Here is a 23,492-nt window from a genome sequence, read left to right on the forward strand (position 1 = left end):
TGTATATTTATTCAAAAACATGACGGTGTGTGTGTATGTATTATTCAGAAATTGATACATATGTATATGTACATAATTGAATTTAATATTTTTTGTTTCGTTTTATAATAATTTAGTAAAACAAATGGAGAAGAGGAAATAGAAATAAGTTATGATACGGTGAAACGCACTCTACAGCGAAAAAGACAACCCTTTCTTCCAAAATCTCCAATTACTCCCGAGGACGTCAGTTGAAAAACTTAGCAACAAACAAAAGATTTCTTCCAATTAAGAAAATAGAGAATCCTAATATAAAAAGGCGATTTTGGCAAGAAACAACCTAATAAAAATAATAAGCTACCTTGTTTAAATTATGAAAATAAATAAATTATGTCAAAACTTTAATTTAAAAAAAAAAAATGATAAGCTACCTTGTTTAAATTATGATAATAAATAAATTATTTCAAAACTTTAATTTTTATTTTATTGCCGATCCATTTCGAATCCGCATTAAAGCTAAAATTGGTTACCTGATCTAAATAAAATTACGTGAATACTGTGCTATTATTGTTTTTGTATGGAAAAACTATCGGCTATTAAGCTGATAAAAAACCATTCTTATCGGTTTATGAGAAAGTGATACCAATAAAAACAATTATTTTCATTAAAGTATTTGTTTATTTTTATTGTTGCTGCTTATAAAAATTGTTATCTGATTAGCTGCAAGTTTTGCTGCATTTCTTGATTGTTTGTTGTGATGTAATAATGAAGTAGTTTCCGTATAGTAAATATACATATATATATATTTGTATTTGCATATAATATTGGGTATGTATAATAAATATATATATTTATATGCAAATTATGTATTGTTTTAATCATTTTGCAAGATTCTTTGCTCTGCTTTAGCCGTCAGTCATTATAGAATACAATTTGAATTGTCCATAACTAATTTAAGTGGGTTTTGTTTATGTACCTTTATCAAAATATATCAAATGCTAACTTATTTGTTTAAAGCTTTCTATTTAGTTATTGTTTGTAATACAAATCTATCAATTTCCTTTTGTATATATTTTAGTTGTATTTATTTTAGTAACGCTCTCTGTAAAAATTTGGCAGCTATATCAGGACTAAATCAAAAGTCATTCAAAGTGAATTAATAAAAATTTACGATTAGTTCAGAGGAAATTGATCTAGTAATAAAATTTTGTATTATTTTGCACCGTTAGCAAACGTTAATGCATTTGTATGTATTTTTATTTCTAATGTAAATAGTTTTTTTTTTTAATTTCGTTTCATTGTTTTGCCAAAGTTTGCCATTAAGAATATAGGACAGTAGAAATATATTGTTTATTATTTTGTTGCGTGGTAAGCGTTGCTTAACAAATTTATTGACCAATAACTCATTTAAATTAAACATGAATTTTAGTGAGCTGTCAAAAGAGCAGAAGAAGCTTTATGAATTACTCGTTTTTATTGTTCCTTTTATAGCGAACTTTAACCATTATTATCCTATTAACAACCATTATGTTTCCGAGGTGTTATTCTATTTAAGTATGTTTCCAGGTTCACGGGTTCTATTAGTTTAATTTGTGAAATATATCAAACATTACTAAAAATTTCTTTAAATTAGCAATAAATTTGTTAAGCACACGCAAATGTTAGGTATACAATTAGCTTATATGGTGTTTATTAAGCAATAGAACAAGCAAGCTGATTATTTACATATTATATTTATTAAGAAACAAAAAATCAAACATATGTTCATTAAAGTGAATTTATTGTAATTTTCTTACTTGTGTTAAAAATATAAATTAACCGTAAAATATTAATAAACTTAAAGCAACTCGCTCAAAGCTGCGTTAAATGCATTAAAATTAATTAATGTTTTAGCATAAGAAAAATTACTGTTTTCAATCTACACTTTAAATTTAATTCAATCGTATAATCTTTCCTACACTTTTATCAATTCCAAAACAAACAAATTACACGAATAAACAAAACCGAAATCAAGTCAGGAGCAATTCAATGCAAGTACACATTTACAAATTAATCAAAATTAAAACTTAACGTCTAAAATTGGCCAATGCAATAACAATTTGCATTTGGCGCTGGGTCTTTTAGTCATGATTCACTCGAAATTCACTTAAAACAAAATTGAATTTTGCTGATCCATCGGATGCGTCCCCCATCCAGCGGCGTAAATCTGCTTCATGTCTTTGGAACCGCTTGGTCCAGTATCCAATATATATATATATATATATATAAATATATATTTATTGTATATATATGTACGAGTATATTTATGTATATGTGTTTCACATACATGCATGATCCTGTCTGTATAGTGCGCTTAATATGTAGAATTTAAAAACTAAATAAATTATATAACGCGACCGATCCACCATCTTCTGCTTCGTTCTGCTTAATCTTCAATTTATTATTGTTGCTGTATTTTTTTTGTGTTTTTGGGGTATTCGATGTTGTAGTGGATGATAATTTGTCTAAGCCTATTGATTTTGTGAACGAGATTCGAACATCGCAGTCACATCGCGTATTGAGAATTGTGGTGAGATCTTTTCTCTGTTGCTGCAAAGATACGAAAAGAGTAAATGCATTAGTCGAATCGTTTACAAAAAAATTTAAGCTATTAAGCAAATGCGGCTCTATTCCTTTCTTTAATTAGTTTCAGCTACTTACTTTACGCTCTCTGTGGTCGTAGCATGTGGCATGGAGTTTCTGGAGAGGCGTTCGCGTCCAATTCCACGCTCGAATTTGCCTGGCACTGTAGCTGTGGATGCTGTCACGATTGTTGTATTGTTGGCCGCATACTTTTGAGCAGCAGTTTTGACGCTGTGCACCGGCAAATTAATGGTGTTGGCTCCATTGCTAGTCATATTGCTATCACAATTTTGATTCTTCTCATCGGAAATGCTGCGCACCCGCTGAGTTCCATAATCGCTAGAGCGATGCAAAGTGCTCTCGGAGCCGGCGCCGGCGCGTGCCAACTGCTTGAGATTCATGTCCATGTCCTTTTGCAGCGAATGCATATCGCCACGTGACTTGGACTTGATGCGCAGTGATTCGGAAGCCTGGAAATTGATGTCCTCCGTGTTGAGTTCCGTCTTGGAGCGCGACTTCAACGTGTCACCATAGTATTTTTGTGTCAACTGCTGACGACGCTCCTCCTTGATCTTGTCGATGCGTTCGCGATCGAGTATGACGCCCGTCAAGACATTCTTGCGTCCGCCAGTAGGCATATTTAGAGTTTGGGATTGCTGTTCACGTGGCACGTTATTTTGCTGTATCAACGAAATGCGATTCTCGGTGGTGGGAGTGGTTATGATCTGCTCCGGTTCATTACGCTGCTGACATATCTCCTCGGTGATGCTCATGCCGGGAAGACGCTTGGGAGGATTTAGTGTCTTGGGCCGCGTAAAATCAAAGCTCTTGCGTCGATTGTTCAACTCCGGTAGCTCGGGTAATTTGCAAGCGGCCAAATCCTGTAATTGCTTGCCACCAAATTCACGCACAAAGGCATTCTCGTCCAAGAGCGTGTTATCTTCTGCGCATTATTGAGTTTCTTGAGCGGCACTGGCGCTGGCATCACTGGTTTTGGTGCAGTCGGCACAGGTAATTGCAGCTCATTCGGCTTTTTCATCGAGCTACCACGTTGACCGAAATCAAAGTTGGGCAGCTGCTCAACTGGGGAGCTCTCGAACTTGTTGGCCAACTCCTTGACGCTGAACGAGGGCGATTTGCTAGGCTGTTCGTGTGCCATGGTTAAGTGATCAGTACTTGGCAAACTGTCGAGACTGTCGAGTTCTATTCTATCACAAATCGGCTGCTTCGGTATTGATTCCAAATCTGAATCCAATTCGACATCGAGCTCAAGTTCATTCGTATTGAGTTTCATCTCCTCGCCACGTAGATTCTCATAAACTGTTTTCGGTTTTCGCAGCTCAATGTTCTCATAGAGCAGCTGCTCTTGCTCACGCTCACGATCGTCCTCCTGCTCCAATTCAAGCAGCTGTTGTGTCATCTCTGCCGCTCGGCGAACGCCATCATCCTGTTGCTGCTGCTGTTGCTCCTCCTCATCGATTTGCTTGAGACTTTGACTGTGTCGTTCGTTCAACAATTGATTCACCTCGGTCACCGAATTGCGAAACATTTTCACCTGCTCGTAGACAATGTTCTCGTCAAAGTTTGTCTCCAGCAGCAGGGCTGGCTTAGACGGTGGCTTTTCCTTCTCCGGCGACTTGTACGTTATGCTAATGGTTGATTTTATGGGACTACCAATAAGCGTAGCCGGCTGCAGCTTCTGTGGCGTTAGCGTATTACTAGGCGTCTGCTCAAAGTCCTCGTAGAGCGGTGAGCCATCCTCGGTAGCCAGCAGCGAGTGCATGCTCAGTTGTCGCTGCAGATGCTGATAGCCAAACTCGCTGGGTGTCACCGATTGACTAGTGTTGTCCGTGAAATTGGAGTTGTTCGGCGAGCTGGCCTGCAGCTGATCCTTTATGGGCAGCGTGGCGGCACGATTGGCTGCCACGGGCAGACGTGGTTGCAATGGCTGCAAATCCAGCGATAACTCACGCTTCAAGGCATGCATATCCCGTTGTTCAACATCCTGCATCTGATTAAACTATATTAAAGAATAAGTATAAGCTGATGTTTACCATTGCGTTGCATTCATTTGTGACTTACATGCTGACCCAGACTCTCGTGGGAGCTGCCCAGATAACTGCTGGAGGCATCGACGCCCAGCAGCAGCTGCTGCTGTTGTTGCATGTTCGATGAGACGCCCGAAATGCCAGACATGGCCGAGGTTATCATTAACGGCTCCATATCGTATTGTGGCGTATTCACAGCTGAGCTGTTCTCCGAGCTCTCCGTGTCACAGAGCAGCAGCGAGTAGCGTGGACTGTGTGCTGGCGTTGTGGGTGTGGTCACAGATAGCTTAACCGTTGTTTGATCCTCGCCGCAAATTTCTACGCGTGGATTGCTACGTAACGCAACGTTGCCATTGGCATTGACACTTCCATTTCCATTGCTGTAAATGCGAATTCAATTAGTTAATGGTAGCATTTGGTTTGTGGCAAGTACTTACGGCATGTGTGGCCTCGATTCCTGCTTACCGCCGGGCTGCATGAATGTGCCCTGATAGCTAAATCGCTCCTTGGCGGCCAGCTGCTCCTTGCGCTTGGCGCCCAGCTGCACCGACGGATAACTATAGCGTGCTGTGCCTGCATTGTTACCTGCTGCACTTCCCGACGAGCCTGTTGGCGTTGCTGTGTTGTTGTGCTGCGCTTGGGTGGCACGTGCTGGCTTCGGCGGCGGATGCACCTCTACACTGGCGAATTGCTGTTGCACAGGCATCGGATGTTCTGGTGTGCCGCAGTCAATAAACTGTATGTCAGATAGTTGATCCTCCAACTTGTAGCGTTTGCAACAATTCTCAGCACCGGCTGGCTCATGGCCACATGGCTGTCCACATGTACTGGGGGGCAGCTGGCGAGCGGCACTGGGCGATAGAAGATTGAGACGCGGCTGCTTCTTGGGGCTGGGATTGACGCTGTTCGTCTGGCTGGAGAACTCCTCGGGACGAGCGCGCATAATGCGACGTGTGGCACAGCCCGAAGCAGGCGGCACATTCTCCTTGCCCACACGCGGTGAACTGACCAGCGACTCGCTCTCGGAGAAGATGCGCATCTCGGGTTCCTCACGATCGAAATTCAGCCCCAGCTCGGACAGTTCACGCGATGGGCAGGTGGTCATGTGACCGCGCTGCGGCGACTGCAACAGATCAAAGTACGAGTCATGCGACACGCTCCTCGAATGGCCCACTGTGCGCAAACTGTCAATGGAGTTGGAGCGTATGCACAGCTCCATGGGTTTGCTGCCCATGGCCGCGTCGCGTGCATCTCGTGTTGTCTCCAGCAGCTCAATAGACTTGGGTTTGTCGTGTTTCGACAGCTCCTTGCTGGCATGCGCATGCGAGATCTGCACAAAGGTAACGCGAGATGTGCCACTTGGCTCCTTCGCAGCGCCCTCGATTATCAGCTTGTGACCCGGCTCTGTTCCCTGACGCTGGCTGCGCGTGAATATGCTCTTCCACGAGGGCGTCTTGTCCGGCTTGCGTTTCTGCCAGCTACGCGGCACCGACAGCACAGTATGATACTTATCCGGAAGACTGGATGGTCCGCCGCCCACCTCAATATAAGAGCCAATATTGGAGGCCGCATTGTTGCCGCTGTTGCTATTGCTGTGACTGCCGCTGGCCAGCATATTGATGGGCAACGATTGTTTCAGATCGGTACTGGATTCGATGCGGGAGTGCCGCTCCTGCGCCTCCTCCAGACTTATTAGCTTTGCGCCGCCTGTGCTGAGACTCTTTGGTCGCTCCACCAGGCCCAGGGATTGATCCTGTTCACGCTGCTCCACCAGCAAACTTTCGCAGTCGGTAAGCGACTCCAGACGCAGCTCACCAGCTGGCTGTGCGCTCGTCAAGGCGTTGCCCACAATGCTGAGGCGCGCATTGTGATCCTCGAGGGCGTCGAAGATGTTGTGACAGTTGCGTATCAGGTACTCGGTGACCACAGCCTGTACGCCGACGCCACGCAAAGCGGCCACGCCTCCAGACTCCAACGCTGGCGAACGCAACAGATTAGGCGCCCAAACAATGGCCAGATTCTTGTCCGTCATTCCGGTGCGTTCATGATGCTGCGACACCTTATGCAAGTGCTCCGACAAGTATTTCAATGTGCTGCAAGACAGAAAGGTTTACAATTAAAAGAGGAACTTCTTTAAGGAATTCCAAGTCACAACTCGATGACAAATAAATACCCTGTAAATGACAAGGCAACTGGACTTTTAATGCCGCTGTCTGCATTAACTTTTCAATTTATTTATACGCTTTGCCCTCTTGAATCAATGTGTTTTTCAATGCTTGCCTTTGTTTTGCGCTGATAAGCAAAGAATCTAAACATAAATACATGTTTTCTTAGAAGCTAACCAGCTTTGTCGATTGCTGATTGCACAACCAACTGACAGAAGCTTAACCAATAGGGTGAACACGCAACAGGGTTTTATTGTATTTCATTTCACTTTACTATGAACTGGAAGCACCTACAACTAACTAATCAAACTAATTAATTAGAAATGCCAAAAGTATTTTAGTAGCTTAATTAAATAGAGAATAAACTTTAACAGCTTGTATCTGCTAAAAACGTTGTCTACAATAATAATTTTTCTGAATACATCACATGATTATGGGTATCATCTTATAGAATTCAGAATTATCTCCAGACACTCGAGAACGAGGTCATTTCCGAGTTGCATAAATACATGATTTGAAAATTTGATAAGAATATCTTTGAGAGCAACATGCACAACATGAGAAATTACTTTCTTGGCCGTGGGTACAATAACTAAATTTACACTTTTTAACTCAGAGGTTTAGAAGAAGTTTAGCTGGCTTAATTCAAGTCAAAATTAAACGAGAAATTAATAATGGATAGTGTATGTATTTCCAAGCATTCATTACAAAATTCTACTGCATTTGAAAAACAAAAATTAAATATTTAAATCTGATCTTACTTTAATCGAGTGACTAGATTTAATAAACAGTTTTCTTTAGCAAAGTTTAAAGGCTATAAAAGAAATGTGGCAAATGGAATAGTGTGGAAAATAAGTCTTACGTTAAATTCATTCTTAAACCACTTTGCAAGAACATTATTATAAGCTGTTTTAAAACTTATTGACGCTTCGTAATGTGAGAAAAAATTACAAGTTACAACAAATTACAACTGTGCAGCTAATTTCTCTGGCAAACTCTACTCTTCTTCGATAGTTTTAAGTCCCAACTGAAACTTACCGATAATGTGGCGGCGGCAGCTTCAGCACCGTCTCCTTCATCAGACGCAGCCGTTCATCGGCCTCATCGGCTTTCACCTGAATAGCCTCCACAAAATTGTCGTACAGTTGATAGGTGCACAGCGGATTGGGCAGCTCACGGAAGTACATTTTGAGTAGCGAACTAACCGCATGAATGTCCTGCTTCATTTCGGGATTGCCAAGATCCGGCACACGTTCCTCGTCGAAGGCGCGACGCAATCGCTGAATGTTCGATGTGATGCCGGACAGACGATAAATGCCATCGATGACGCCATAATTCTCAATGAATTCGGCACAGGATCTCAGCACCATGGGTATATCTTGGCCGCTGTTTAACAAATGCTCAGACAGGTCACAGGAGAACACACGCTCCCTGTAGATGCCGCTCTGCTTGAGGCGTCTTCGTGATGGACGCGACAAAATGAAAGAGCGAAAGAAGGCAATCAATTTGCCATGCTTGCGCAGCACCGGCTTTGTGGGTGACGCATCCAGATGGCCGACCAGCGGAGCAGGCATTGGAAAGTTTCGCGGCACCTTATCACCAATGGTGGCCACACACGATTGCGGAAAGAAACCGACCTCGTAGAGGGACTTTTGTAGATGCGACTTTTTGCCACGCCACCAAATCGATTCGGCCGGACTGGGCATATCAATCACTGATATCATATCGCCCACCTCGATGTTAATCTCGTCCGGCGCCTGCGCCTGATATCTACGTACGCCATACGCGGCTCCCACCGCTGGCGTGTTAATCGTGCGCTGCGTTTCACCATCGGCGAGTGGAAGACGTCGACCTTTGTTGTCTAATTGCAACCAGGTGAGTATAGTGCCGCATGTCAGCGAATCGGAGGCAATCTTGGAGAAGCGTTCAAGATACTTGGCCACCGCATATTCCACCTCTTGTTCGGTCTGCAGCTCCGATTCAGCATCCAGTTCGCACATGTTGCGCAATCCGCTAATCTTGCGATCATAGACACATCGATGCAGCATCTCGTCCAGCATTTGCATGTTCTCGTAGCTGCGTTTGATCAGAAACGGTTCGCAACGTTGCGGCGCCACACGAATGATGAACCAGCAGCTCTCCGGCGAGAAGCCTGTCGAACGCAGCGAACTGTGCGCCAATTCACCGCCAATCGATTGCGAAGCAATGCTGCTGCCCAATTGCTCTGATTTATCGTCGAGCAGCTGCACCGAGAGGGCGCCCAGCTGTAACGCGTTCATAATGGAAGTGTGCGCACTCCTCCAGCTTGGGAAAGCGACAGGATTTCTAAAAGAACAGTAAGATTAGTAGGAATATTTTGGAATATCTATGGAATCACTCTTACGCTATTCAGTGGCTGAACTGCCATGTGTCTGCTGGGCTTGGGCGGTGCTGGTCCGACGGCCACTGCTGGCGGACTGCAGCTGGACTCTGTGGAGGCATTTGAGATTTGTGATGTGTTCATGGGCGCAAACATCTCCTGATAACTGCTACCCAGACTCAAATTAAGTCCGCTATCGATTGGCACAATTTTGAAATGCAATTGCGCACCAATCGGTGCATCCGTCTCGAACTGTAGCGCCGCATCCTTGGACGCATTCGATGACACCGGCTGCAGCTGGCAGCTGCTGCTGCTGGGCTCACTGGTGGCGGATGCCAGCGCATGGGCATGCAGCTGTGCTGCCAGAGCGCTGCTCACCTTCTCGGACATGGTAAATGCACGGAATTACACAGGATTAGTCATCTGCAAATAAAAATGTGAAATAGCTTGCTTATTTGTCATTCGCATACATTTCTAGGGGCTAGGCAAGCTCTCTACTAGAAAATACCTCAACTGGCATTTAATAATCATAAGTAAATACAATAATATGTATGCAATGCACATCAAACACACATTATTGCCATAAGTTTTGCTTAAAAATGTTATCAGCAATGCTTGTGGTTTCCAAGAATCAATCAATACATTCTATTGAGGGTCGAAGATACCATTTATATGCCGATTGTTTGTAGCCTATTCGATTTAAAGGCGGATCTCAGCAGTTTATTGATTCTAATCATTTGTTTATTGTAGATTGTGCAATAAAATCAGCTTGAAAAGACTTAACAAGATTATGGGCTGTTTAATACTTTACTAAAAGCAGTCATAAAGAACTGATTGTGTCGTAAAATCTATCATAAAATAGCCATACTTATGATATAATACAAATACCATATTAGATCTAACATAGTAACGTCATAAAAGCATCTTGTAATTAAAAGAAACTATATTTGCAATAGAAACTTTTTGTACCCGCTATCTATAGGGAATTATAACTTTGGCCCAACCCTATAAAATATATACATTCTTGATCAGGGTCAATAGACGAGGCGATATAGCCATGACCGTATGTACGTGGACGCAAACTTATGCCTACTTTGGTATATTTTAAATGCAGTATGATATGAATATACCAAATATATCCTTCGGCATGAATTGCCTTTATTCAAAATGAGTAGCGGGTATCTCACAGTCAAGCACACTGGGCTGTAGCATTCTTACTTGCCTTATTGCAGAAAGGCTTTATGTAAAACAATTTTATGTAAAACAATTTTCTTTTGTAACTGCAACTTTAAAATGTTACAACAGAGTACAATAAACTATTATAATAATGTACATATATGTAGCTATAAAAACTTCTAACGAACCGTTGCACTTTGCATGATAATAGAATAAAAGTGTTTTCTATAGTAAATTATTGCATAATTACGAAAAGAGCAATAACCCCCAAGCTATTGATAATAACTATTTTTATTATTTCATACCCACAAACCGTGAACTTCTATATAATACACTCGACAATAATCGCCTCTGACAGACCGAGATTCCAATGGTGATTAAAAACACGAATGTTTACTCGCAGTCAACTATTGTTTACATGAGGCACATACTATATTTTAATTTAGAATAACATACAACATTGAATGTACATATTTGCTTGTGATATTTAATACAGGGCAGCTTTAAGTTCAGCTTTCGATTTTTGTGTCTTTAGTATGACTGGCGTAGGCAGCTCTAAATTTCCAATTACTCATGCTATTTGTTTATGTGTACTAGAGGTGGGCGCGGGCCTGTATTTTAAGGCCCGGGCCCGCACGAAAACAAACTCTTTTTTGAGAGGCCCGGCCCGGCCGAACACGAAACTTTTTCACTAAGGCCCGGCCCGGCCCGGCACGAAACTTTTTTACACATATAAGGAAATTCAAAAGACATGTAATTTATATATACATATATATATTTATTAAGGTATTTTTATTGAATATTGTTATGTATTTAATGAAAAACAAATTAATTCATATTTTTATTTAAAAATAAAATTTTTTCTACATTTTTGCTTTTAGCCTAGTGCGTTTTTCATTTAAACCATGGCCCACAGATTTGGTAATTTCACAATAGGCCGCCAATTTTTAATTAGTGGTGGGCAAACAAGTAAAATATTATATAACCAAATCAATAGTAGCATCGATAAGCAATTAATATGCGATAAATGGCGGTTCTAATTCGATCAAATCAAAATTGTTGTCAGGCCTACTTCGGGCTTCTACGGGCCTATTTCGGGTTTTTACGGGCCGGGCCTTTTTTCTAAGGCCCGGGCCCGCACGAAGCCCGTACGAATCTTAATTATAAGGCCCGGGCCCGCCCGAACCCGCTCCGGGCCTGTGTAAGCCCGCGGGCCACGAAAAAAAGCCCGGCCCGTGCCCACCTCTAATGTGTACATAATTCTTTGAAATTTTATAGGGGCACTTCTCGGGCTCTATATGCACGTATATGTAATGATTGTATCAAAATAATGACGGAAGCCGTCATTGAAGGTAGCAACAAAGCAGTCAAAATACTTGCATGACTCTCAAATCAACGGCTACTTAACAGGGCTATACACTGAGCGAAATAAATTGGTATAAATTAAGTTAAATAATAATATATTTGCAGAAAGTTTTACGAGTAACTTTTTATACTTTATTTAAATTTGAATTTCAACAGATTGTATATTTTTAAATAAAAAGATTTTCCAAAAATTGTAGTAGACTTTGCAAATTGCACCAATGTAATTCATTAACTTATTTTCCCTAATTAGCTTAAGTAGATATAATTATAAAATGATGCAATTATTTAATGCGTCTTTTTTTCGTTTTTGGTTAAAGCGTCTGTTCGCATTTACTTTCTAACAGAGCGCACGCATGTGTTTTATCAATTACCCAGACCCGTCGTGTCGTTCTACTTTCGGCCAGCTGCTGTCTATGGTCAAAAGCAGTGAGCCGTGTCTGGAATTCCTTTATTTGGAATAAGGCCAGTGGCTCAGACGGCCGCTTAAGGATGTGGCACAGCACACAGAGCAATCATATAAATATATTTCTTTTCATGCAACACATACTACGTATATATCTATACTTGTATATCTCTTTCTGAAAGTATATCCCCCATCTATAAGCAGATACAATAAATATTTATAAGCAACCAGTTGGAATCGAAGCCGAAGCTGAAGTGAGTTGCCTAGCGGCGGTTCTGATTTAGAGGCGACACGAAATGCAACCGATGCAAGCAACATTTAAACTTTCATAAATTAAACGAGCAGTGAGGCTGCTGTGTGTGCAGGGAAGGGGGGCAACTTGCAACAGCAACAGAGACAACTCAAAGAGATAGAGAAAGAGACAGGCAATGGCCGTTGGCGTCGGCGAAATCGCAGAGCGAGACGGAAACGAGTTTTCACTATGATGCAACGGGCAGAGAGGGGCAAAGAGCGGGTAACTGGCACTGGACACCGGCGAGCGCCAACTACTGCCAGCCGCAGTCGCAGTGTCGACCCGGGAAGGGGGAGGGGGAGATGTGGGGTGTCTTGGGTACGTTCATCAAATGCAACCAAACTATTAAAAACGTTGACGCTAACGGTCCGAAAATGCAGCGCATAAAGAAAACGACACAAAGCGACAAAATGACAGAAAAAAGTGCACATTAAAAAAAATAAAAGAGTTAACAAAATAAACAATTTGGTTAAAACAAACGGTAACGGCCTGGGAATACACAACAGAGCAAACAATCAACAAAAAAGCGAAATAGACAACAAAAAAAATAAACGGAAAAACATAAAAAATGCCCATAGATCAATGCGGTGGCCCCAAATGTAGCTGTAATACGTTCGGTTCGTTGTGTCGTATGTGGGGTACAGTGAAACGGGAAATGGATAAAAATCATGAATACAACGCGTGAGATTAACATTATTAATGATATCTTTGACATTCGGTCCATTATAAGACGAGACAGTGCCTCGGATCGGGTCGATTGTTTTTGATATCAGTTAAGGTGCAAGCCATTCAAGAAGTTGAAAAGATAGTTAACAAAAAATACAAATAAAATGATCATGATGTTGTATTAAACTAATTAAGAAATATGCTAAACATTCACATATCGTAAATAACAGCTCGAAGTCTATCACAGCTATAATAACAATTAATTATTATTATTATGAATCATTTGCGCAGAATAATTATATATATTTTGTCTTAGGTTTGAATTATATTTAATGGACTTTTTTCTGCATTTTTATCTGTAATTTGTGGTTTCTTATCTATTAAGGTGCTGTAAATATAAGTTTATTTATTTAAGAGTAGCAATCTCTATACATAATAATAATTATTGCTCATTGTTTATCATCGTTTTCTACAGATTTAATTGATCTTTTTGCAGTGTTGAATCAACAAGATTGTTTATTTAAAGAGAGTCACCTACTAGGAGTATTTAATTTCGTTTATATAATATCATATTTATTTATATTGGCGTAGCTTTAAGTACATATATTGGGTAATAGAATATGTTTATTTATTCTGGAAAGTTCTATAAGAGCAACTGAAGTGAAAGAAACATAATTTCCCCATATATCTGATGTATTGCCAACGATGTATGGTAATCAATGTACCCCTAACTGTTGTTCAATGATTTTTCTTGTACATTTCAAATTTGTTGCTGCAATTGCCGTAATTGCTGTTGCCGTTACGTCGATCGGTTTCGGTGAATTTACGAGTCTATCTCAAATGAATTTTATCTCACACATTTACAACATTTCGACTGATTAGCTCTTGTAGTTGTAGTTGTTTTTTGTTTTTGTTTTGGGTGTTGCAATTGCAGTTGCAGTTAACTTTATTTTTTCATTCGATTGCCCGTTGCACTTTGGCATCGGCTCGATGAAGACATTTTCCCAGGCAAAAAAAAAAAACCTAACGAACGGTCAGCCAAATCATGTACGTCACTTTCTCCAATCAATTAAACTCCATGTGCACTACGTTAGTGTGTGTATGTGTGTGTATGTGAAGTTGTGTGACTGTGTGTGTGTGTGTTTGGGTAGCGATTTCAATCGCTTGCAGCGTCCGTACACTAATTAATGCTATGAAATAACTTACTTAATATTGAACAATAGTTGATGGCTTTTTAATAGTTCGTTTTTACTTTTTTCCTCTCATTCCGATCTTGATTCAGTTTATCTCTCACGACTGACCCAATTGAGACAAGTTGGGGAACTATAGACACAAATTATTGGGTTGGAGGATACCCTACTCCTGACTAAAGAAAATTATAGTTTTGATTTGCTCTCATTGAAAAAGATTCTTGTTTATAGACACCTACATTAGACATTGCATTCAAAAAGATCGATCAATTTAAAAATAATAATAAACATATTTTTGACCAGTAGTTTTCATTCTTAACTAATTTGTGCTAAGAGAAATCACGCTTATAATAATCACGGATTTATATTTAAAAGAACAAAACTAATTTAAAACCCTAATAAATTACAAATTTCAACATTAATGTATTTTCTTTTTTCTATTTAATTTACGTTTGCTCAGATTCTAAGTAATAGACAACAGCAGAGGAAATTACGTGACAAAACGACACAAAGAATAAACTTACTAAAGAACATTTCAACAAAAGAAAATTAACATTTTCTGATCGTAATCTAATGAGAAGCTAGCAAGAAATATAAATTCTCATTTTTATACTTTTTCAATGTATCGACAACAATAACTTCAACATTTTATTTGATAAACGGAAAGCTATGTAAAGCATATGCTACCCTATGTACTCATTATGAGTACAGGGTATGAGCAAGAAAACTGCCTGTCAGGCTGCGGCTTAGCTGAGCTGCATTGCGTGTGCGTTGCAAGAAGTATGCTGAGATACTCGTAGTCATACTTGTATTTAATAAGTGCAAAGTGAACGTTCTAAGTTGTCTGCCTAACTGGCAGTCAGACGCTTGTGCTAATTTATGGCACTAACTGGGTCACAACTCAATGGCGTTTCTAGAGCGCATACACACAAACACACAAGCACAAACATGGGCTGTAGTAAATGATGATGATGTCGACCATAAAAGACTTACGACTGTGAAAATATACACAATATACAGGCGAATGCATAATGTGCTTAACTTGGTTGGGGGAACTTGTCAGTCAGTCAGTCACTCACTCACTCAGTTCTACTGTCATGCTGCGTTCAACAAGTGCATCTTAATGAGACCGGGATACAGCAGCGGGCATCACAATAGGTGACCCCCATCGTGATACCCACGAGACAGAGACAGAGAGAAGAGAGAGCGAGCAGGAGATCCGCGTCTTGTGCTTAGAGGAAATGGGTGGAGCTTGAGCTTAGAGCAAAGCGTGAAGTAAAGCAGATTACAGTCTTTTCGCAAAACTCCGGGAAATGCTTTGGCAATGATTCTAGTGCATTAAGTGTTAATGCTTTCCACGTTACAGACAAAAGATCAGCACCATAAAATTTTAGCACAGCGTGAGAAATTCCAACTGCAGTCCGTCGCTGCAGTTCATTATCAAAAGCTATAGGAGCCGCTAATGGGCTGAAGCTGATTTACGAACATTGCGAAACTAGTTCCAGGAGCAACGTTAACGGCGTAATCAACACAATTCAGAAGATACTTTATGATTTCATTGGTTTCTTTTTATTGAGTATTTTAACTGATTTGAATGAAACTGGATGTGGTTCCTGTTGCTTTTGAGTTATTAGGCAGAGTCGTAAATTCACAAATAGAAGCGATTCAATTGATCTTAGTCACCAGTTAATTGAGCATATTAAAAATAAGTTAATTACAGCGCACAAAGCAACCGAGCGGGGCATTTGAATATTTATAATAATTTATTTACCAGCCAAGCAAACGATGACTAGGTGATAGGCAACTACCACAAATGATTCACAATTTATGCAGCAACTCGTCGTAATTAAAATGTACTATATATCGCATGTATGCTATTACACTTTCAGTCTACATTTCTCATGGACAATGACTAATGAGTTCACATAAAAAGTCATTAAACTGACCAATTTCAATGGCGGACCACTTCATTAAACGCTCGAGGAGCTCAGCACACACACACACATATATATGAAATATGATGTTAAATAATCTATGGGGTCGCCCCCTTCCCCATCTCATTGCCTCTACACACTCCAGCTCTTCCTCAACTGAGCGCAGATTTCCAAATTGAGCCCCCAAGGCTGATATCATTCCGGTTCGATCTTGCCAGCTACTGGTTGCTAATCTCTTGAGCAGCATTGTATCAATCTACGCTTCGGTTGACACTTGCCACAGTTGCGCGTTGCGAAATCTGATCTGTTTGGCGCGCTTCGCTGACTCATAATGTGGATTTGTTTACATCTGTTGAACCTTTTTAGAGACGCCAAAGAGCTGTTGTGCCCCCGTCACCCGTCCCCATCCTCCCCTTTCGACCCGCCCTACACAACACTACCACTCGACTGCTCTGCTGACTCACATAAAACGTTGCCACTGGTAGGAAGGTTGCACTGTAATTAGTCAAAATGGAGCTGCATATTAGTCAACTGTGGGAGCTCTCTGCTGCTACTGCCGCTTTCCATTGTATTGGACTTTTATTTTTATCTTTAGCATGCGCAATGGTGGCCCAACAATTCAGACGACTCTCTCATTACGGACATACCTCGTAATTGCTAAGCTCTCCGACTTCCGGTCACATAACAGGTGCAACTAAATCAAATCGCTTCAATGTAAAGCTTCCAACATCCACAACGAACTGTGCATGCTCTTGTGTAAAATTAGACGATAAAGAATTATGAACACTATAAATATTCCTTAAGAACTTTCTAAGTGATCTTTCACTTTAAATGTAAATTTATTTTTCCTGTATTTATTTCGAATAAATTTTGTAAAACTTTTAAGAAGTGATCTTCAAATTATAATGAAACCTTTTTTAGATTTAATTTTTGTTTAATATAAGAGCAAAGTTTCAATTTAAATTGTTGTTCTCTGTCATGAACCTGAATCCATTCCACAACAGACTTACAGGTTTTATTATAGTTTACAGATAAGGTTTCATGCTTTTGAAACCCCAGAACATTTACATTTTCAAACATTACATTCTGTTTACTGTCACTCAGTTGCACTTTCTATTAGTGAATTTCGAATAGTGCAGCATAAACAAATAGAAAAAATGAGGGAAATAAAAGCGAAATCGCTCAATTTGCTGCCCAAGTAAATTTTCTACTTTGACATTTATGCAGAATTTCGCCGGGGCTCGGGGCTATGAGCTATAAAACCTAACCTAATGTCATTTAACGATGACGACGACGACGACGTCGTAGTCGTAGTCAAACTCAAAGTCGAGATTGCTGGGGCTTTTGCCAAGCGCACAGGTACACACAAAACTTTTTAATGGAAGTGAAAGTTTTTTGCGCGGCGTCGGCGACGCGACGTCTTAACAAAAATATATAAAATACAAAAAAATTTGCCCAACACACACGCCGCATATCTAAATAGTTTTTTTATTTCTGGTTTTTTTTTATTTATTTTTTTTTTAAGCTCGTAGCGCCACCATGCCAAATGTTCAAAAATAAACAAAATTGAAACAACTGTAAAGCGCTTAACTCCACTGATTGACGTGAAGATACTCTGTACGTGGATTAAGAACAGTAAAACACTACGAGTATGAGTCAAAGTAGATTCAGAAGACTTTAAGAGAATATATTAATGACTTAGAGAAAGTTTTCAATAAGATTATATGAGCTAGAGGATATAAAAGTATTAATTAAAACATAATCGTTGTAATTTAATAAAACATTATTTAAAAACACACAAACTTATTATGTAAAATATATATATTTGACTTCTCATATCAATATTTTCATTGTGAAATCATTTCCATATAACAAATTCACCCCATTCTTTTAGCTATAGAGTATAACAACAACCTGAAGAGCACAATAAAATGCACATTAACAAATATGCGAAACAGCTGCTGGAAAGCGTGAGCCAAAAAAAAATATTTAGAAAGAAACGTCAGCATTTGAGTATTTTAGCAATTTAGTTTAATTTAATGATTATTATTATTATTCAGCTTCGCACAACTTAAATGTGTGGGCTATGCATATAGAAATTGTTGACTTCAAACAGACGAGAACAGGGCGAAGACACGAGACACAAGCGTTGAAATTGATAAACAAATATGAATATTGAAATGAATGAAAGTTGGAATGCGCAACAACAATAAACCGCATGGATAAATAATATGGTTATTTATTCAGACATATCTATAGATATATAAATATATGTATATTTTTCTGTATGCAAAGATAGATATTCCAACAATTCGGGGTAGAAATCTTTTGTAGTATAATCTATTTCACTTGTTTTTTCGGCTTGCATTCATTTGTTTTCTGGCATTTCATTGGGGCTATGTTTAGATACGTATTTTATAGGCGAAATCGAAATGCGATCTATAGACAGGAATATATATAAATAGTTTGCATGGGATAAGTGAACTTTACTTGATAATGGCAAATGGTTTTCAAGTCGCAAAGGGTTCATCGATTGGCCTTTAAGCCAACTATGAAATTAAGTATATTTTAAAGAGCAATTTAAAATGAATTTACTAAAAATAAATGTACAACTATAAATATTATACAACAGTTAACATTTGTTCAAAAGATGTTGAGCTTATACGTGCGAAACTAAGTTTAAGTTTTACATATTGCATAATTATTAAGTGAAGATGTTACAAAAATGGTTTATGGAATAATTACAGCAAAGCTTTGAGAGATGACTATAATAAATTGTTATATTGAGACATTCCATATTCAAGTTCAATTTGCATACTTGTGTCGTGTATGGTTACAATTAGTTGACATTCGCGTAATTGCTTAACTACGATTATAAATATTATCATATAAATTGCTGTGATGAATATCAAATTTTTGTCTGTGATTCATATGTAAAATATATTGTACATAGACAAAAGTTAATTTCTTTATCAATAGCGTGCAGATTGTGTGACACATGTTGACGATGAGTCATAGTGAAAACCTTCCCCGAATGCCAAAATGTAGCTCAACTAGCAAAAGATACATACACACATAAAAAGAGATACTTAGTCAGCATGCAAATCTAGTAAAATAATATTACTATATAGAGGCGACATGTCTATATTTGCAATGACCATTCATCTAGAAATGTCTCATTAGTAGTCAGAAAGCATCCAAATAAATCGTGACTTGCCTACAGATAACCAAGTGATTTCTTATCAATGAAAGCTTAACTTGAACCTATTCTAGTAAATTGTGCTAACCGATCACTATTCAAATAAATGCAATTGTTTTTAATAAACGCCAAATATAGATTTAGAATTACTTTTTTGAATATTACTAATTTTTTGTATGTTTTTTTTCGGTATTACTTGCCTATTCCATCTCGAAACGACGCAGTCCATCAAACACATCATCAGCCATCATTGTTGATGGTTTTTGTTTCAAATGACTGGCAAGCAACACCAACAACGCCAACAAACGGCAGCAACCCGTCGAGTTGTCAGTTTCAATTAAAATCAATTGAGCTCAATTATTTGATACGCAGATGAAATAAAAAACCCGCGCGCCGCGAGTCTCTGTTTATTTTTTGTGTTGTTCATACATGAGTATGTTGAATTTCTGTGTGTAGGTTGTTGCTTTTGTTATTACTGGTATGTGGCCCTCAAAATGTTAAGAATAGGGGCGTGGCAGTTAAGAATTTACATGCTTGCTTCATGTAAACAATGCGAATCGCGAGGCACAGGTGTAAACAGCAATAACAACTCAAGACAGTTACAAACATGGCAACAAGACAAGAGAGCCACAACAACAAAAAAAAATGCGAGTGAAAACCCACTTTTTGCACTTGCTGGTTTTACCCTGTGAAGTGCTTAGCATGGGGGATGATACAATTCAAATATTCAAAGACATAATCTCATGAGATTCGATAGTTGCTATTCAAATTGAGTTCATTTTCCTGTACGGAATAAATACGTATTTTAATTTGTATTTCCTTCTATTTTTATTTTATAATTTAAAATACCTTTTTTAATATAATAGTAATATAAATTAGAAATTTCTGAGCTAATTGCTTTAAATATTCTTATTCGAAAATGATATTTACTTATAATAATATTTTTTATATTTTAGGAGTTGGGAGTTGTTTACTATTCATGTAGCTGTTTCCAAATCCCATAACTCTTTTTTAATAATAATAAGATTAACTGAATTTATTATTATAATATTTTTTTCAAAGCAAATCAATTTCACAAAAATTGTATTTGTGTATTTTTGTACTATACAAATACAAGATGTTAATCCCAACTGACACTATTTGTTATTTTTTCCTACACAGTATCTGTTAGTCGACCTTTCAATTTGACAGTAGCTCACGAGCTCTTGAGGTTGTTGTTCTCGAAGAAAACAGATGTTACCAGTTACCAGTTGCCAGTTGGTCAGTTGTGGCTTACGGCAGAAGGGTTAAAAACACTGCGCACATTGCTCTTTTTGACTGTTATACGAGTACATCAAGTAGGTGTACGATATGTATTAGTGTGTGTATGCGAGAATTGTAGGTGTATGTGTGTGTGTGTGTTTTTGAGCGGATGTTTGAGTTGAGTGCACAGCTACCGAGGCGCAACGAAATTAATCGAACGATGTGCGCACGTTATGCTCTAAGCACGAGTCTGTAAGTCTGTAATACCCCACAACATATAAGCAGACTATACAAATGCATATATGTTTGTACATAGATTTATATATACAGTATAAGTATATATTGTTGTAAAGCTATCTGGCAACTTGACACGTTTCGGTCTGCAAGCTGAAGCGGTCGGTCATTTTCATCGCATTGGCATTGCGCTTTGAAGCTATGAAATGTGCCATAATCGTGCGCAGTCGCAGCGCGAATCTTTGGCTCAAGACGTGAGGCACATAACAATAACAGTACTCGTTATATTATACACACATACAAACATAGATATTCATTCGTATACTTTGATATACCTTTAGTACTCACACTCGTTATAATAATGAGAAAGCTGTCCAAAAAAAACATAAAAATAAAATAAAAAATAAAGTGAAAAAGACTGCACATAGAAAATTTGGGAAGAAAAAGTTGAGCGAAAACAGACGAATCTTCGATGCATTATAATTTGCTTTGTAAAGGATTTTAGTTTCGGAAAACAATTGTAAACCCCATGTGGTGACAGGGCGGGAAAAAGGAAGTCAAGTAATGCCCTGAGGTTTAACTTGTGTATTTCCTTACACATTTCAATGCACTGATCCCGTAATTTATTATGCAGACAGTTCAGGGTTAAATAGGATAAGGGTTGCTTTGTCAAGCAATGCAATGGAAACATGTTTATCCAGCTCAGTGCAGAATTTAGAAAAAGAGTTTCTCATCCTAGCTATAAAAACATTCCCCTACAATGCAATAGGAAAATTTGAAACGCTTATATCGAATTTCAAAGCCTGTTTTACTAGTTACAAAATTTAATAGGACCCCAAGAAAATTTGTTTTTTTTTACAGTGTATTTTTTGCAAAAGTAAATGTTGCGACAGCAAAGCAGAAATGAAAGGCCATTGCGACAGGAGTTGATTTTTTTTTTGGGAAAGTAACTACGCGACTTTGCTGTGGTTGAGAGAAACAGCGAAGACGAGAGGAAAGCGGGGAAATGAGATAGCGCCAGAGAGGCAGGCGAGTGAAACTGGAACTGGCGAGTTCAATGTCAACGGCGTGGGCTTACACGCCGTTTTTTTTTTTTTTGTTTTTTATTTGCCACTTCCGTTTTAATTGTGTAAAGGAAGCCCACAACTAAAAGTACGGCCACACCTAAGCCTTAAACCTCATCAAAACAAGTAAAAGCAGCAACAAAAACAAAAAAGCAAAAATGAAACGAAACGAAAAAATAAGAGAAAGAAATAGCGCAGAAGGAGTAGGAAGTCGACAGGCGACGTGGTAAATGCGAAATGGGGTGGAATGTGTTAAACAGATAGAAAGACCGACACCATGGGGAAAGGGAAACAAAGGAGGAAGGAGGCGGCGCTGACTAGGCAGCCAGCCAGGCATATGGTGGAGTTGTTTCAGGTGTACGAGTGTGTGTGTTTCTCAATAAGTGTGACCAGCAGGGTGACATAAATGTATGCAAGTGTAAAAGCAACAAAATACTATATGTATTTACACACACAGTCAAGTATTTTCCCTTTTTACATACCAGCAACAACAACAAAATGCGTATATTATGCGAGCGGCGATCCATGCGTGGGAATGGTCGACAGACAGAGAGAGGTAGATAGAGAAAGAGCGCAAGAGGGGCTGCGACACAAAACGGATGACGAAAGCGAACAGCAGCTGCGGGGGCTGGTTTGGGAAGGGGGGAGATGTTGGTTGACCCCCCCGCGAAGAAGAACTAGGGCGTTGTTGTAATACTCCTCCTCGGTTGGTAACTGTAATTCTACGGCCTTTAAATTTGGCACACACACACGCACACAAAATTCAAATTCGCGTCTTGTGAACTTAGATGAGAAAACGATAAAAACAATAACACAATTAAAAGACAACGTTTTGAATGCTTGCTTGAGACAGTGAGACAGAGAGAGATAGTGAGATACAAGCAGCGTCTCTATTATTTATTATGCCTTTAACAATACACATACACTGACACACATTTTTAAATAGAAGAAGAGATACTTTTCTGCTCTGCCGCTGTTCGCAGCATATCTTTTTCTTGCGCTTTTCACACACTCGCACTCACACACAGCCACACAAAAACACACGCACAGAGAACACAAGCGGACAGACACACACACACATTCACGCACCATACATATTCATGCTCACACAATATATATATGTATATATATGTAGCAGACATGCGAGTTTTACAACCGCTTGTAATATAAATACGATTATTTAACACACCTTAATTGCACATTGAAGCACTTGTGTTTTATTGTAATTATATTACAACATTTCAAGCAGTTTTCACCAGCGATTTGCAGAGTTTGAAACTTTTGCAATGCGACAACAAAAACGATAAAGAGAGGAGAACGATACACCGAACGCAACCAACCGACGACGGACTAAACAAACGTACTACTGATTCAGCGTGACCGCAACTTGAATATGAAAAAAATCTACCCTCTTGCAACGGAAAACATGCAAAATATACCACTTCTATAAAATGAGATTATGTCCAAAAATTTACTTGCTCAGTTAAATTGTAAGCGTTATAGAATAGTCTTTACAAATATAAGGGTTAAAAGTCGTTTATTTCTATTACATTT

The 23,492-nt window shown here is 39.0% G+C and overlaps 1 protein-coding gene across 1 annotated transcript; it reads right to left on the reverse strand.

Annotated features, from left to right (window-relative positions):
• Window positions 1-1,889: 1,889 nt before the first annotated feature.
• LOC117563315 (GTPase-activating protein CdGAPr) lies at window positions 1,890-23,296 on the reverse strand. Its single transcript, XM_034241573.2, is given in 9 exon segments — window positions 1,890-2,568; window positions 2,680-3,532; window positions 3,535-4,621; window positions 4,684-5,029; window positions 5,087-6,742; window positions 7,853-9,081; window positions 9,083-9,139; window positions 9,198-9,596; window positions 23,128-23,296. Coding segments are annotated over 8 exon segments (5,673 nt in total). The 5' UTR covers window positions 9,564-9,596; window positions 23,128-23,296; the 3' UTR covers window positions 1,890-2,489.
• Between the last annotated feature and the right edge of the window lie 196 nt (window positions 23,297-23,492).

This window comes from Drosophila albomicans, chromosome 2L (genome assembly GCF_009650485.2).
Source record: "Drosophila albomicans strain 15112-1751.03 chromosome 2L, ASM965048v2, whole genome shotgun sequence".
NCBI lineage: Eukaryota > Metazoa > Arthropoda > Insecta > Diptera > Drosophilidae > Drosophila > Drosophila albomicans.